The 17671-nt window shown below is 39.7% G+C and overlaps 1 protein-coding gene across 1 annotated transcript in view; it reads left to right on the top strand.

The window, feature by feature from the left end:
- LOC121457683 (phospholipid-transporting ATPase ABCA3-like) overlaps nucleotides 1-17671 on the top strand; it is an 80798-nt gene that overhangs the window by 43956 nt on the left and 19171 nt on the right. Inside the window, 8 exon segments of the mRNA XM_041666605.1 lie at nucleotides 585-683; nucleotides 962-1115; nucleotides 2130-2427; nucleotides 6468-6714; nucleotides 6853-7057; nucleotides 9050-9266; nucleotides 10961-11134; nucleotides 17361-17539. Coding sequence (XP_041522539.1) covers nucleotides 585-683; nucleotides 962-1115; nucleotides 2130-2427; nucleotides 6468-6714; nucleotides 6853-7057; nucleotides 9050-9266; nucleotides 10961-11134; nucleotides 17361-17539 — 1573 coding nt within the window.

The following is a 17671-nucleotide window of genomic DNA, read 5'->3' as shown; positions in this document are numbered from 1 at the left end:
ACCACACATACAAACTCCACCACTACAATAATAGCCTTAAAAACTAGGTAAGGTGATACATACTGCAATCCTAGAATGAGACATGAAACAGGATTATGAGTTTGTAAGCAACATGAGTTAAAAAGAGAGACATTGTCTTGAAAACTATAATGAAAAATAGTTAGACGGTTTAAGTGGTGGCCCTTGTGGTAAAGATGACAAAAACCCACCAGGAATGGGCAGTTGGTGTGAGATTCATGGGCAGCCTTACAGTGATCATACCTCAAAAGAATAGTGACTCTCCTTTTTCTGTCATCCATCAACTGACAGTCTCCTCATAGAGCATCTTAATGTTTTATTAGAAAATCAAAATATGTCTCTAAGAATATCATGTATCTTAAAGCATCATGGGAAGCAATCTAATACAGTAATTTGCTGTCGTCTTGCTTTTTCTGTTTGCCTCACCTTTCTGAATCAACAGAGCAGAAGCATGACATTATAATAAACCTTGAAGTGTTGGTGAGGGGAGATCACTTTCAAATAAAGAAAAGTAAGCCTGAAAATCATCTCTTTTAGTCCCAGCCTGTCTTCTTCTTCTGTTGTAGGTTTGAAGCTCTCTTTACTGCTCTGGAAGAGAATCAAGAGAACCTTGGCATTTCTAGTTTTGGCGTCTCTATCACTACGATGGAAGAAGTCTTCCTTAGGTTAGCAAGCATCCACAGGAAAAAAGTGAAACCCTCAGAGGGAAAGACTCTAGCCAAACTTGGCATGCACACCTTAGAAGCTTAAGTGTGACAAGGGCTGGAGATGTGCTGCTGCTTGGGAGCTAATGTCACTCTTACTTAGTGATTGCCATTAAACATGAGTAATCCAAGGGACCTGCGGAGTTGGGGGTTGCAACTCACATTCTTCAAGCAAGGGACAGTGAAACCTCATCAAGGGATGAGGTTGAAATGACAAGCTTTGTTTTTTCTTCATATAGAGTCAGTCACATGGAAGATTCAAAACTAGACATCCAAGCTACTCAGTCTCCTTCAGTGGGGAGCAAAGAGAGCAAGAATAAGGATGTCCCAAGCAGTATAAGAGGAGGCTTTCCCACCCAGAGTAAAGACCCGACCATTGTGTTTAACACTGGGGTAAGAACTTGGCTAAGAAACAGGTGTCTGAAGCCAGAGTTAAGATTTAAGAGCTTTGTTTTCTATTAACACATGAACCAAAAGAATGCGGCATGCTCAGCTACTGCAGAACCAACATAGTGTGGGCAGCTAGGACCCCAACCTATTCAGTGTTCAAATGCAGAGGAATGGACTCCAGAAACATGCTATCAGCTGTTACTGTCACTACCGCTATTCTGCAGTTACTGTCTGTTCTGTTACTGTCTGTTCTGTTACTGTCTGTTCTGTTACTGTCACTATCGCTATTCTGTAGTTCTTTTGTTTTATTTTTTTCCTAAATTGAAAACCCAGAAACTTATCTGCTCTTTCAAGTTGGCGTAAGTGTACTAGGGTGCCTGAGTTTTCAAATTATCAACTAGGAGTGTGTTCTAAGACTTTCAAGAGGAGTAGTTCTTGTATATGAGGACCTCCAAATCAGTGAGGTCCTCATCATGGGAAGCCTGGCTGGGCTGCCAAGCCTTCTTTCCTTGCTCCTGGTCATAGTAGTTACTAGGAGTTAGGAGAAATTATCCTGTTGCCATTTCTAGTATTATATACAATGTTAAACTTAAGCACTTTACATTATATGCTATATCAGAAGTCATTTGTTAAAGAGATAACAAATGTTGAAAGTTCAACAGATCACATGATCTCTGTCACCATTGCTCAGCTATCATTGTACAGGAAGCAGCCATGGGGCACAGGAACAATATGCTCAGCTGGATTCTAGTAAAGCTGTTTACACAAAGGCTGTGGTTTGTTGTCCTTGCCTTAGACTAACAGATGGATGATCTTATTGTTGGGTGACACATCATAGGTTTGGGGTCTCCTCCAAGAATTTATCTACTTACATAAGCTGTGTGTATTTAAATTGTGTGTATTTAGGCCATAAGGCTTTTACACCACAACTTTCCAGAGCATTGATGTCAATGGATTTCAGTGCCAAGGTCCAGAGGCTGTGGTAATGTTGTTTCTGTTTCTCTCTGCTTTGCTTAGTGTCCCCTCTACTGCCAGCAGTTCCACGCCATGTTCATAAAGAGGCTGCTGCACAGTGGGCGAAACTGGAGGGTGCTTTTGGTGCAGACACTGGGATTTGTCATCTCTACTCTCTTCCTCCTGAAGTCTGGTGACCTTAGATATGAAGATGAGAAAACAAGGCAAATGAATTTGGATGAATATGGTCAAACCATTGTGCCTTTTTCTATTTCTGGGAAATCTAATTTGATGACAAGTCTATTAACACACCTTGAGCAGATGCTAAAACCAGGCAACCACAAAATTAAGGAAGTACAAGGTAAGGCTAACTTAGAAATAAACAGAAAGTTGTCTTTTCAATGATTTCCCTGGGCCACTTTCAAAGAAAGATCATAACTATAACACATTAATTTGCTCCATTCTTTTCCTGATACTCATTATACCACAGAGACAATTAAACAATAACAATGTCCTTATTAAAGCTACTGCTCTCAAAAGTTAATTGGTATTGGTTGCACTTTGTGAGCATTTACTGCTTATTTCTAGTTAAACATGATAAATAGATAGATAGATAGATAGATAGATAGATAGATAGATAGATAGACAGACAGACATATACATACATACATAGATAATAGATAAAAAGGAGGTGCCCAAGTATATTTTTTATGAAATTGGGGACAGTTTTACTTTTGGCAACAATAAAATACAGTATGGAATTGTGGCCTCCAGTCCTGGCCTCCAGTCCTGGCCTTCAGTCCTGGCCTTCAGTTTTTTCATAGAGATAGCTGTTTGGTTGGAGCCTCCAGTTCACCCCTGTGAAGTTCAGGAATCCCCATTCCCATCTCTTTCTCTCTTCAAACCTTGCCCACCCAGAGAGTCTCCAAATGAAAGATGCCTAAATCCCAGTTCCACAATCTCGGTGACTATTGCAACTTCCTCGCCTGATGCCACCAGCTGCCCAAGTCCCTGTCTAGCTGCTCAGCTTTTGACCAGACTTGGGCACAAACACAGCTTGTGGCACACACGTCATCACCCCTTGCCTATACTCCCTGCTTTATTCCAGGGCACAACTTGTCTGGCCTCATTCCCTGAGGTCAGTGAGCCCACCCATGAGTTACTTTGCTCCATATATCTGTTGCTATACTTCTTCAGTCAGCTTGATCTGGCTTACTGTATCACCGGAGAAGCTTATTGCGTGCACGTGTGTGTGGTGGTGGGGGACAGAAATTCTATTAATACCTAAAACAAGAATCCTGCTTAAAATGGGTTAAGAAGTAGATAATTTGATCCAGCTCAAAGTTTACATTTGCTCTGCCTAATACTTGTCATTTAAGTTGAGCAATCACCATATTCAGTAGATGTTTTTGCTTCTTTTACAAATAAGCTTTACTTAACAAGTCAAGTGTTTTGACCCAGATCAGACAGAAACTGCAGATTTGGGTTAACCTGATCTGCCTTCATCTACAAACTACTCAGTATAATATACCACATCTCTGAATATAGATTATGTTCTCTTTCAAATGTAATCATTTCTTCTTGGATGGGTAATATTTTCTTCACTACCTGATGAACACTGTTCCTTTGGAAAACACAGTCTTCAGGATAAGCAAGTCATTTTTGTTTTATTTCTCTCTTCAGGTTTTGTTTTAAAGGATGAAAATATGTTTAAGGATGTTATTGTTCTTTAAAAACATAATCCCATTGGAACAACTTACAAGTAATAGATTCGCTGATTAAAATAAATTGTCCCTATTCTTTTTCTTCACACTGATGGATGAGCTGGACCAAATTGTAGCCTGTTAGGTCAGTTTGTAGCATGCCGTCCAGTGCTAGGTTAGACTATTGACGTCTTTTTTTCTCTCTCAGCAATCTCTATAACATCAGCCAGCACTATGAAGGCTAGCCAATAGTGAGGAGGTTTCCTGCTCCACTGGGGGTTGATTTTTCTCTGTCCTGTAGCCAAATGTGCAACATCTTCAGTGATAGGGTCTTACTGTGACCTTATGGTGGGGACCAAGAGCAATGGCAATAGCCTGTATCCATTGGGAGACCTCTGAGACACCCAGTTACTTATAGGTAATGCAATAAGTAACCCATGCCTTGCACTGAGACTCATTTCCTGTCAATTCTAAGAGCAATATTTCACTTTAAATTTTTTAAGATGTGCCATAAATTGAGTGAGTGTGAGCTCTGGGAGGGTATTCTAGTACCACAGTAACTCAGGAAGCATTGCCTATCTTCTCAGAACAAAACGACCTTCTCTTCATTCATAAGAAGCATGTCCCATGTGTGAGCTCCATCACACCAAATTACAACTGCATCATTCATCTGGCCCTCAACAGAGATTACAGGGAGGTGAGAACCTCCTCTGAATCTCTAGCTCCTAACCCAGTTCCTGTCACATAGAAAGCCTACAGATCAACGCAATCCTCTCATATGCAATATGGGGAAAATCTGAAGAGGGGAGAGACTACCACCAAATCAGCTGTGGTGTTACAGTCTAGGCAAGGGAACTAGAGGAACAAGGGAACTAACAGGGCTAGAGTAGAGGATGTGTCCAAAAGATGCATCCTAAGTGGATTACATAGATGTTATTCTCTATATGCAGAAAAGAGTCCGAATAAGTACCATTTAGCTGTATTGATTTGCTAATACTTTATTTTGTATAGGTTTATTATGTAGGTTAACAAAATATTGAGAGGCCTTGTGCACTGATGTAATTTCTAGCAAAGTTACAGTGTGAGAACGGAATCAGGCTGTTGAGATACAGTTAATACACAGACATTTTCACCACACTTTTCCTTCCTGTTGCCCTTAGTACCACACTAACTTCCCACTGTCTATTCCCACCCTTATCCCTGGACACTAAAGTCTCTGTTCTGTTTCTGTGGATTGATCACTTTAAGAGCAATATAAAAATGGAATCACACAGTGTGTAACATTTTGGAATGGACATTTTCACTTAGCGTGATGTTCTGATCGTGTGTATCCAGCATTTGTCCCTTCGGTGGCTAACTACTAGTCTTTCTCGCGGGCATAGCACAGTGTATTTAGCCATCCACTCACTGAAAGATGCCTAAGTTTCCCCGGTAAGCACAGGTATCCATAAAGCTGCCGTTAGCATGTGACTGTGCATCTTCATTTCTCCTTCTCAGGTAACAATTGCGTTAGAATCTGAGAACCAGCTGCTCTTCAGAGTACTCGGTGGTTTTACTTCTCCAATAGCAGTGTATAAGTCACCTAGTTCTTCTGCACCTTAAACATTTTTCTTCATAGACTTACTTGAGTATGTGATTTTGGTTAGCTGATTGGTATCACGAATAGTGTTTGTTTTCACACATTGAGCCAGCCTTATATTCCTGAGATCCCATTTCTCAGGGTTCATAATTCTGTATATGTTATACTTGTGTTTCTTAGATGTTAAGGCAATTCTAGCCTGTAAAATGGGTTAAAAAGCAGATTGAGAAATAGAAGACAAGTGGTTTGAAAATAATAATGATAACGAAGTGCTATTGTGTGTGCAGGCAAATGAGTCTACACACGCCTCGTGGTAAATAATAATGATAACGAAGTGCTATTGTGTGTGCAGACAAACGAGTCTACACACGCCTGTGGTGAAGCTGGTGTCAGTTTGTTTGGGTTAAGGGATTTGCCCTTAGCTGTAAACCACATTTCCAAGTGTGCCCATCAGGATGTTTCCAGAATAGAACAGAGTTGCGATCAGTAGACACAGTGAAGTGATTTGCAACTGAAGTCCATGGGGGTAGGCATCATCCACCCCGCTGCGGGGCTGTACGAGCCTTATTTGAGGCTGGACAACCTTTGTGCAGCTTGGTCTGTCTCCCCCTCACTACTGTGCAGGGACCACACCAAGATACTAGAGGCTTAAGGGGCTTTCCCACCACTCAGAAGGGAGCAGAATGTTGGGCTCCCCTCCATGCTTTTATTCTTCTCAGGGTCTTGAAGAATGCTGTTGCTTTCTACTGTGGCATATTCTTAAAAGGTGATTTTTAAAATTGTTCACATAGTTTTTCCATTTTATCAGAGCAGAGTTTTGTGACCTCTGTGATGTGAGTAAAATTTCTTACCAGTCTATTAAAGACAGGTAGGTGAGTTGGAGGAGTACATCAAGCTGCGTTTTCCCAGCAAAACTGTAGTTTGGGTTATTGTAAATACAATGAGAAATCTTCAAAATTAATGATAGAATAAAGTCCCAAGGGTAACAACAAAACTTCAAAAAAAATTATCTCCACAAAATTTAAAGTGGTAAGAAACATAATTATTTGTTCTTGGATGCCATTCGTTAGTGTGGTCTATATGTTGGAAACACTTACCAGTGCTGTGTCTTTGCCCTAGGTGACCTACTCAAATACTTGGAGGGAAATGAAGAATGCATTCATTTATGTATTGTGGCACTTTCCATCAAGGTGGTTGCAAATAGAACGGAGCTTACTGTTCTGTTCAACAATGAAGCTTACCATTCACCATCTCTTTCCCTGGCAGTCGTAGACAACATTCTTTTCATGTCACTTTCTGGTGCTGATGCTTCCATAACAGTCTTCAATAAACCTCAGTCACACCCCCAGGCTAAGGACAGCCTAGGGTATGCTCTGTTGCGTGTTTTCACTGTTGCACTTGAAATGCCTTCTTCCCAACATATCCAGTTATATTTCTGTGATAAAAAGAGCCATTGGTGGAAATCTCCATCTTCTGATGGCTCTTCTTTTTGTTCCTTCTGTAGGAGTGCAGAAGGAAAGGTGGTTGCCTTAAAAATTCAGCTGGGCGTGGCTCTTTTGGTCAGTGGCTTTTGCTTCCTGACAGTGACCGAGAGAACCACCAAGGCAAAGCACATGCAGTTTCTGAGTGGGGTCTCTGTCCTTGTGTACTAGATTTCCGCTCTTGTGTTTGACTTCATCGTCTTCTTCATTTCTTGCTGCCTACTACTGGTGAGTGACAGGCAATGTTTTGAGAGTTTATTTTCCTTTTGTTCCACAAGGAAAATCTGTCTTCTAATTGATGTTTTCATAAATATAGCTATGCCAATCTTTGCCCATTATCTTATAGAGCACATTTTATCACTGGGAATGGTAGTGATTATCTGGAATTTCAGCACTTGGAAGGTAGAGGCACGAAGGTTAGGAGTTCAAGGTCATCCTCACTTACATACCTAGTTCAAGGTTGGTGGGCATGAGACCTTCCCTAAAATAAAAATTCCAAAAGTCCTAAGGTAGACTAAGAAATTAACTTCAAAATACTTTATTATAATATAGTTACCTTTCTTTGTCATAGTACAAGTGTATCTCATGAACTAATTTCCCAGTGTTTCCTGTTTAGCTTTTACTGAGTTCTAAAACTATTCAAAGTAAAAAGCTTCCTACTGTGTTTTCATACTTCATGCTCCCTAGCTGTGTTAAATTTTGTCTCCTAATATTCTGAACTAGACTATTGCCACCTTTCCTGGTTTTAGGTCTCCATCAATTTATCTTAAATATTTTTTAAAAAATATTTGTTAGGATGGCTATTTCAAAAATAAATAGTACAAAGTAAGTAGTTTTGGGAAAATTGGAAACCTTGCCACCTGTTGGTGGGAACCAAAAAGGAGGATGCTATCAGAAAAAAAACGTGGCAAATTCTCAAGGTATTCAATGGTACTCCTCTATAACTAAACATCCCAGTCCTAAAGGTAAGAGATGGAATGAGAATCTCAAAGATACATCATCTTCCTACTCCCCCTTTACATTAATCACAGCAGTTAACATGTGGAGGAGACCTTATGACCACCAGCAGACTCATTGAGAAAGATAACATGGTATCTGTATGCATTGCAGCATCAGTTAGCCTGAGAAGTCACTCCTCACATGTGCTGCTGCTGTAGTTGAAGGCAGAGGATATTTATACAAATACAGCAACCACACAAATGTAGTAGGAGGCTGCTTGTTCCTTTGTTCCTTGTTCCCGACTGTCCAGACTCCCAAAATAACCACACAGAAACTGTATTAATTAAATCACTGCTTGGTCTATTAGCTCTAGCCTTTTATTGACTAGCTCTTACTTCTTAATTTTATCCATTTCTATTAATCTGTGTATGGCTGTGGCTTACCAACAAGGTTCTAGCTTGTCTGTTCCCAGTGTCTCTCTGACTCCACCTCTTTCTCCCAGCATTCAGTTGAGTTTTCCCCAACCTAACTCTGTTCTGCCCTACTATAGGTTTAAAGCAGTTTCTTTATTAATCAGTGGTAATCATGGTATACAGAGGGGAATCCCATATCACACAAAGCCACACACTGTGTGATTCTACTTCATGAAATGTACAAAATAGCCAAATTCAGAGAATCGGAGTGTGAATTGGTGGTTTCCAGGACTCTGGAGATTCCAATTTAGGTCTCCCTAAATTTATGCTTCCTTATCTGGTTTCCCACATGAATTCTAGATAATTAGAAAGGGGTTCTGGAGTGAACGTGAGAAGTAGACTAGACTTACAAAACCTAAATTAAAAACAAGGGATATCAACACAAGGAAACTGATGAAATATGAGGAAAACATTTAGAAAAATCATCTATTTCTGGGAAAGTTGATGGCTGCCATAAGTATGAAAGTCTCCTGTTCTGTGTAGGAATCTTTAAGAAACTCTTCCAAAGAGAAAGCCAAAATAAGAAAAGACCATGGTTATAATTCTGCTTGATGGACTGTCCTCTAGTGAGGAGGAGGGGCACCTGACTTGAATGCTCATAAGCTGTGGGTTCTATTTGTTTCAAAGAGGCAGACAATGAAAGTCTTGGTATTTTCTTTCTTTTCTCTCTCTTTTTTTGAGTGTCATGGCATAGGGTGTGTGTGTGTGTGTGTGTGTGTGTGTGTGTGTGTGTGTTGTTTGTGTGAGAGAGAAATAGAGACAGAGAGAGACTCTGGCCTCACTTTTGTCTCTGTCCCCTCTGTTGCAGGTTGTGTTCAAATACTGCAAAGCTGACATTTATGTCACAGACTACCACATTCTGGAAACATTGCTGATCCTCACACTGTTCGGATGGTCTGCCATTCCGCTCATATACCTGATGAGCTTCCTGTTCTCTAAAAGCACCTCTGCCTACATCAAACTTATCATGTTCAATTATGTCTCTGGCATTTTAAGTATCTTGATAGATACCATAATAGCAGCCAGTAAGTGTGAGCATTTCACAAAATGTGCCCTTCCCCAGAGACGGCAATAAATAAATCAGTAGCAGCAATGGGCCCAAAGAGATAGGCATTAGTAGACAGTCAAGTTCTAGTCTTGGACATAACTGTATTAGTTTTATCTCAACAACATCTCTTGCACTTTTATGGTTATGTGCTACCCACAATCCTTGTATTAAAAAGCCAAGACCCAACCTGAGTGGGACCTCTCTCCCACTTCTTATACCTTAGATTCAGTGATTCTGTAGTAATTTCAGAGCTTTGAGCATTATATTGAGATCTTTGATCCTTTGGAATTGATTTTGGTGCAGAGTAAGGGATACACATCTAGTTTCATTTTTTCTACATGTAGCTATCGAATTTCTTAGCATGTTTGTTAAAAATGCTGTGTTTTTTCTTCACTGTGTACTTTTGGCATTCTTGTCAAACCTCACAAGGTTGGTAGCTACATGGAACTTTTATACTCAGTTTCAGACAACTCAAGATTATTTGACCTGGATAGAGACAAAAATTAATATTTCCTTTAAGATTCATCAGTACTTGCACACATTTTGTCCTAAAAGTATAATGACTATGTGAGGAAAAAAGCAAAAAAAAATGGTAGTTTGTTTTAAATAATTTCAGTTGACTGTGGTCCCAGGTGATAGTAAAAACATAAACAAATTTCCCGGCTTTCTGATAATCTCAGAGTTAAATTCCATATAAATAAGATTTTAAGTCTTTCATGCTTTTATTTTTATGTGTGTGTGTGTGCCTGCCTGCCTGTCTGTGTGCATACCATGTGCATACAGATGTCTCTGGAGACCAGAAGAGGGCATCAAATCCCCTGGAAATGGAGAGACAGGTGGTTGTTAAATCACCATGCAGGTGCTGGGAACTGAACTTAGGTCCTCTGATAGATTAACCAGTGCTCTTAACTGCTGAACCATCTCTCCATCCCCCAAAGAAGATATTGCACTATCAGAACCAAACTGAATATACTTCAAACTTAAACATATAGTATACACATTAAAATGTACACTATAACAGAGTCTCCGAGTGTAAACAAATAATAAAACGCTCAAAACAAATAGATTTGGAAAGTATTTACCAATAAAACTTTAAATGAAAATAAAAAGTATGGTTAGGCCGAAGGAATCCATTCTAGGTTTATATTGCACATCAAGGTGATTATTCTTCAAAATAATATGTACTTTTAAATCTCTAAGAAATTATTTTAAATGATCTCACCACAAATAGGGAAGGGAAGGGAGGGGAGAAAGGGAAGAAAGGGAGAAAGGGAGAGAGAAAAGAAAATTGTCCTCTTACACATGACAACCTTGGATCAACAAACACAAAAACTTGTACTTCTAAAAATGCAATTTACTAAACCAGATTTCAGAAAAGGTAGAAAATTGAAAATATACTATAAGCATCAAATACTTGGTTAAAATTCTTTTTACAGAGGAAATACTAGCCACAGGTACTTCACCAAAAAGACTTTTCAGAATCCTGTAATCATCAGCACAAACTCAAGCTATAAACGATGCCAAAACCTATTAGCAAGTAACAGACTGCTGTTCAGAGATCACCATCTGGGTTTCAGTTCCCTGTGCTTGGTTTTGATCGTTCCTAGGGGACTTCTCATCCTACAGGTGGTTTGTTTCCTCTTACATAGCCTGTTCTTGTCACCTTTCTAGAAATACCACTCACCTTGTCCAACACCACCAAGATGGTCCTGCTCAGCTCGCTGCTGCTCTTCCCCACATACAACCTTGGGAAGTGTATAGGTGACTACACTGTTATTTACCAGAGGAAGATACAGTGCACCCAGCGACAGAATGTTCCCAAATACCTGAACTGTAGCAAAGAAAGTAAGTATATTGGGGATGTCTAAGCCTCTAGGAGATCAGATGCCCAGAGCATGGATGGTGGGAGGTATTTCTTAAACACAAGTCATTTTCACTAGGCAGACCAGTGACTACTTGGAACACTGATGTAGGAGGATTGGAAGTTGGAGTCTTAAGCTCAAGGTCATCTTAGGCAATTTAGCAAGACTGTCACAAAGTAAGAAGAAGCCTGTGGCTGTAACCCAGTGGCGCATGCATTTCTGGTTTGCACATGGCCCTAGATTTGGTGCCCAGTGTGGGGAGATGAGGGCAGCGAATGTGGTATCAAAACCAAACCAAGTTAAGCTTAAAGGCATGTAACCATACAGGAAAAGCAGATCTGCTAGGAATTAGCTGTCTATGAGCTTAACATCTCCACAACAAACTCAAGTTAGGCTTTTTTTTTGTGTGTTCACTTAAGAAAACTGACTTTTTGCCTGTGTCACAAAGTCTTTTTTAATAAGTGTTTATCTGTATGTGTGAGTGCATATTTACATGCTAATGTTCAGTGGAGGCCAGGGGTTGGCACTTAGTGTCATCCTAGGCCACTCCCCACATTGTTTAGTGGGGCAGTGTTTCATTCTGAGTACATAGTTCACCAATTTGGCTAGTCTGTGTAGCCAGTTTGCCTTTGCCATGCCTACTGGACGTTTAGTGTGTGATAGGGACCCATACTCTGATCCTCTCACTTGCACAGAAACTCTGTTACCCACGGAGCCATCTCCCTAGCCCCTATCACACAGCTTTTGTGGACCAGAACTCCGTAAGGGGTAGAACTTCCAGGAGGAAGATGTGTCTTGTAAATGTATTACACTTGCTTTGTTATGCCACTGTCCCACATAACTGCACACAGATCATAACTTATAAAGAAGCAAAACCCATCCCCAGTGTCTAATACAGTCCTGCTACATGAGGGACTCAACAATACTGTTCAATAAGTAAATTAAAGTTGGCAGTAGCGGTTTGGGTGAAGAAATCAGTAAAATGTAGAAAGAAAAGCAAGAGGAACAAAAAAAGCTGAAGATTTGTGGTAAAGGAAACCATAGAATGAATGACTCATTGATCTGGGGAATCCTTGTGGCAGAACATATCACTCAGTAAGTAATTCTGAAAATGTCTTGTTTGTGGGGGGGGGGGAATGATGAAGAGAAAGAGTTTTTAATAAGGTCAGTCCTATCTAAAACAATCATGAGTGACCTCAGAGGGCATCCCAGTACTCCAAACGGGTCAACTGTACAGAAAATAAACACTAGGGATTGGAATGGTTGGAACTCATAAAAATCTGATAAAAATTTTCATGCAGCAATGTATAGGCTTTGCCGCCTCGGGGAGCAGCCTCCAGCAGCACAGAAAACCGAAGGAGTTAGCATACTCTGACTTTTTTATCTGATGGGGAAAGACACTCCCACTCTTTTGATGTTTCCTTCTGCAGCCTTTAGTCTGTGTTCTCCATTCTCTGTTGTTATCTCTGTCCAGCAACGTCCCTTCTGTCTCTCCTAATGTTTTCCTCCTAGCTCTCGCATTCTTGATGTTTTCCTTCTAACTTCATCTTTATTCTTCCTTGTTCTCTCATTCTTGATGTCTTCCTTCTCCTTCTCTTTATTCTTTCCCTTACAGCCTATGTACCCCAGAAAAATCTTTCAGGCAATATAAAAATTACAGTGGTTACGGTATATTCTTCAAGTAAATGACTACAATGAATACAAGTAAAAAAAAACAGCATATTTTCCATACCCCTTGCATGATTAAACATTTTATATATTACAGGTGAAAAACAAATCCTCCCCAAGAACCCACATACATTCATACCGAGCAATTTGTTATAGACTAACAGAGTGGAAGCAAGCAAAGCATACTTCTCTGTCAGTTCTTTTACCGGCAGGCAGGATTTGGCAGTTACAAAGAAAAGAGCAGTCACTTTATTACTTATCTTGAAAGGTAATCTTACAAGGAACCTTAAAGGAACTAAGGAACAAAAACTAAGCTTTTATACATAAGAAACAGTCAGTTCTACTTTAAATCTTTAGGGTGCAGATTCACCCATCAAAAGTTTTTTATATCAGGAGATTGAGGGCAGAAATGGGTACAAGGAATTAATCATCATCTTTGGTCATCAACCAATCCTAACAAGACAGGCACACCAGCTAGTGATAGTTGGGCTGCTTTGTTCTTGTTCCCTGACCCTAAAGAGTTCCTCTTTAGGAACAACTGTGTCCTTTCTAAAACTTCAGATTGTCTTCTTGGGCTTTTTACCTGAAAGCTATCTAACAAAAACATCTGTAAGATTTACGACTATATCCTATTGCCACTTGTCTTTTCTTTCTGTTTGTGGGTATGTATACATGCATGCATGTTTTGTTTTGTTTTTTGAGACAGGGTTTCTCTGGGTAACAGCCCTGGCTGTCCCGGAACTAGCTCTTGTAGACCAGGCTGGCCTTGAACCCACAGAGACCTGCCTGCCTCTGCCTCCCGAGTGCTGGGATTAAAGGCATGCACCACCACCACCACCTGGCTTTACTTGTGTGTTTTATTATGTTCCGTGTTGGCAGGTTAACTGTCTAAGATCATAAGAAGGGCTGTTAAGATGTTTATTGGCAATATGTTTATTCTCTTTCATGATTAGCATTATTTCAGTGTAACTTAGGGAAATCAACATTTCTCCTACTTATATGGCCTGAACTTAAAGGATTTGTGGTTTGATGGATTGGGAAAGTTTGGGAAAATCCTCACTCTTTGGTGTCCTAGTCACAGCTACTATTGTCATGATGAACACCATGACTAAAAGCAAGTTGAGGAGGGAAGGGTTTATTAGTCTTACACTTTCACATAGTTGTCCATTGCTGAAAGAAGTCAGTACAGGGACCTGGGGACAGGAGATGGTGCAGAGGCCATGGAGGAGTGCCGCTTACTGTCATTCTCTCCGTGGCTTGCTCAGTCTGCTTTCTTCTATAAGAAGGACCACTAACCCAAAGATGACACCATCCACAATGGATTGGGCCCTCCACTCTCGATCACTAAGGAAATGCCCTACAGCTGAATCTTATGAGGACATTTCTCAATTAAGACTCTGTTGTTTTTCCTCAAGCACATCGGCTATACTTGCTGTTTCAACCAATAATTGGGGCTCCACAGTTACTGGCTGCTTCTCAGGTAGTAACCTGGCAGGCCTTTTATGTCCCACTGGAGCTGGATCCGCCTCCTGTAGCTGCCACCAAATGTAACTTTTTTACTGCGTCTCTATCATTCTATTTATCAGTAAGACTCAGGAGTCAGAGGCTAGTGTGAAAACCTGCTAGTTCAGAGAGATTGAGGAGCAACTAGCAGCTGACCTCTTTGCCTGCATCTCAGAAAGCCCTTCTGTTCCACCATACCACATTGTCCCTCCCTATTACTTACCGTGTGTCTCTCCATCTTCCAGACTTCCTCTGACTTTCCATGATTATGATTTCTGTCAACAAGTTGCTGGCTCCATCTCCTGATCCAAGGTTGATTTATTTTAGTTAGCACACATGCAAACTGGGGGTTCACAGTGTATTCAAATATCCCAACAAGGCTCCTTCCTTTCCAATGATCCTAATTTGTGTATGTTGACATAAAACTAGACAGCACACTTGGAAAGAAAAAAGAATTGAGGAAGAAAAACTGTGGTCAGGGCAAAATGCATGAAAGAAAAAGAATAACTTGAAAGGCAGAATTGTCTCTAAGAGACTCAAGGTTGTACAAAAGGAAGAAAAATAGCATCAATTAAGAATACTGCAGAGCACAAAGCCCGCCAGGGAATGAGAAAACTGTATCCACTACACTCCCCATCTCACCCCAGAAAGCAGTGAGCGCCTGGTCTTCACTCTACAAAGAGACGTAGCTTCCATACTCCACACACACAAGTGATCATCCCAGATGGACCAGCACCATCCCACAGGATGGCTGCAGTGTTGACAGTCTGTGAAACAATCATTCCCAGACAAAAGAAGTCAACGTCATTCAAATGGTATAGAGAGCAAAAAAGGTGCAAAAACAAGACATACAATAAAATGACCTTTAAAAAAAAACCATAGAGGCGGTTTATTTGCAAATTATCTTCTGATATCAAAGTATGGAGGTGAAGTAAATGTGGCAAAATACCAATGTTGATACCAGATAGAGGAAGCCATGTTTATTTTGATGTTTCTATTTCATTTCCCATTTAAGAATTATAGAAATTATAACATAAGGAGAAAACAGTTTACATAAGACAACACAGAATGTACAATTTCAAACTGTTCATATTTAGAATTAATATGTTACTACTTTAAGAATATATAATTGACCCACTTATATCTAGATAAAAATGTATACAATTTCCCCTGGGGTGGAAAAGTGAGAGAGCAGGTAAGTATGTGTGGACCACTTGAAGGGCCTGGGTTCATAGATTCACTATGATGCTATGCCTACAGTGTGTGTGCATGTAGCGTATTAGCTTTGCAATGAATCAAGTGTTTTAAAATCATAATTCTAAAGTGTGAGAAATAAAAAGACTATGAAGAATACTAAATATTATGGTCTCTTTAAAAATCATAGTTTTCCTAGTAAGTTATTAGATTTTTCTAATAAATTAATATAGCAGTTGAATTCAAAATACACAAAAACACAAAGATCCAATTGCATTTACATATGCATTGCAAACATTTATGGACTATGATTCTTGAAAAGGAATGTTCAGGACCTACAGTGCCTCAGTAGGTAAAGGTACTTGTCACACAAGCCTGGTGACCTGAGTTTTGTCCCTGGGACTCACACAAAGACAGAACAAAGTTGTCTTCTAATCTCCACACTCATGCTATGTTGTATGTTCATGCGCGCACACACATACACACAAGTGCAAACACAAACACATATGCAGGCACACACTAATTAAAAAGCACATGGCGGAGTCCAAAGACCTAAAATGGAGAAATCTGTGCAATAAAAGTAGAGTTGTATTATAGGTCAACGTGTAGAAAAAGATTATTAGCCTATTTTATAGAAACATGGAAACTCTGATATTTTAATTTTTATTGGCTATATTCAAACACATTTATCCAAATTTGATATTTCAATGCTCAGTATGGAGAAGTGGGAGAAGGAAGGGGTTTGCAGCAGAGAAAGCTAACAACGTGACATCAAACAGGTACTCAAGTTGATGGCGGTAGAACTCATGCACACTAATAATATGTTGAAAGAGCACTTTCCTCCAAGGGCTTCTTCTCCAAAGACCGCAACACCACCATAATCATTAATTAGGAATAAAATTACAGCCAGAAAAATGCAGGGGATGACTGTTAAGGGTGATGTGTCTGAGACTGGGACATGGGACAACATTACATTAAAAGCTAAGAAATGTGAATGAATCTGGTACTTTAAAAATAATAATAACAATAATCTGGTAGTTTAATAATAATTATAATCTGTATTTTACAATAATAACATCTGTGCACTCATGATAACATGCAGCATACTAATATACCTGGTGAATAATAAGGGAGACTGGGTGTAGGGCACAGGGAACTCTCAGTGCCCTCTTTGCAATTATTTTTTTTTTGATATTTTTTTTAAATATTTATTTATTTATTATGTATACAATATTCTGTCTGTGTGTATGTCTGGAGGCCAGAAGAGGGCACCAGACACCATTACAGATGGTTGTGAGCCACCATGTGGTTGCTGGGAATTGAACTCAGGACCTTTGGAAGAGCAGGCAATGCTCTTAACCTCTGAGCCATCTCTCCAGCCCCCTTGCAATTATTTTTGTAAGTATATTTTTCAATTATTAAGCTGGGAAAATAGTTCAGTCAATAAAGTACCATATAAACATGAAGACCTGAGTTCAATTCTCAAAACCCACATAAAAAAGCCAGGGCTGCAGGCACATGCTTGGAATCTCAGTGCTGGCAAAGTGGAGAAATGTGACCCTCTGGGACTAGCTGTCTTGACTTATTGTTAGACAATCAATACCCATGTTAATATTTATATTCTTACTATGTTACTATACAATTTATTAGTGAGGATCAGTCTTCAAAGTTTTTCTTTCAAACTGTTTTTTCATAGCGGGATATCACTTCTCAAGCTCTGAGTACTGTGACTAAGCCTAATCTAATAGCTCACTTTATCCTGTTTCTTATTTGGTGTTTTAGTAGTTGTTCATGTCAGTGTTGTGGAAGAGTGTGATACCCCCATTTTCTCCCTCCATCCTCAGATACCGAGAAGAATATCTATTCCTTAAAGGAGCACATGATCGGAAAGTATTTAATTGCTATGACCGTCACAGGCTTAGTTTTCCTTCTCTTCATTTTCTTTTGGGAGAATATTTTTTGGAAATTAAGAACGTTTATCCATCAACACATTTACTTTGGTTTCTTCAAGAAATACAAGACAGTAAGTACTTAAGCATGGAATAAACCAAGAAAACAAAACTCTAGCAGCACTGAAATGAGACAAGGAAAGAAGGTGCTGTATATTGCCACCCCAGTTAACAGAGAAAAATAACAGTGTCTACAGGAATGTCCT

Source organism: Microtus oregoni, unplaced genomic scaffold (genome assembly GCF_018167655.1).
Source record: "Microtus oregoni isolate MIOR12 unplaced genomic scaffold, Mior012 000016F_ref0000370, whole genome shotgun sequence".
NCBI classification, from domain to species: Eukaryota; Metazoa; Chordata; class Mammalia; order Rodentia; family Cricetidae; genus Microtus; species Microtus oregoni.
Note: the sequence above shows the minus strand (reverse complement) of the source record. Positions and strands in the feature narration are given on the sequence as shown.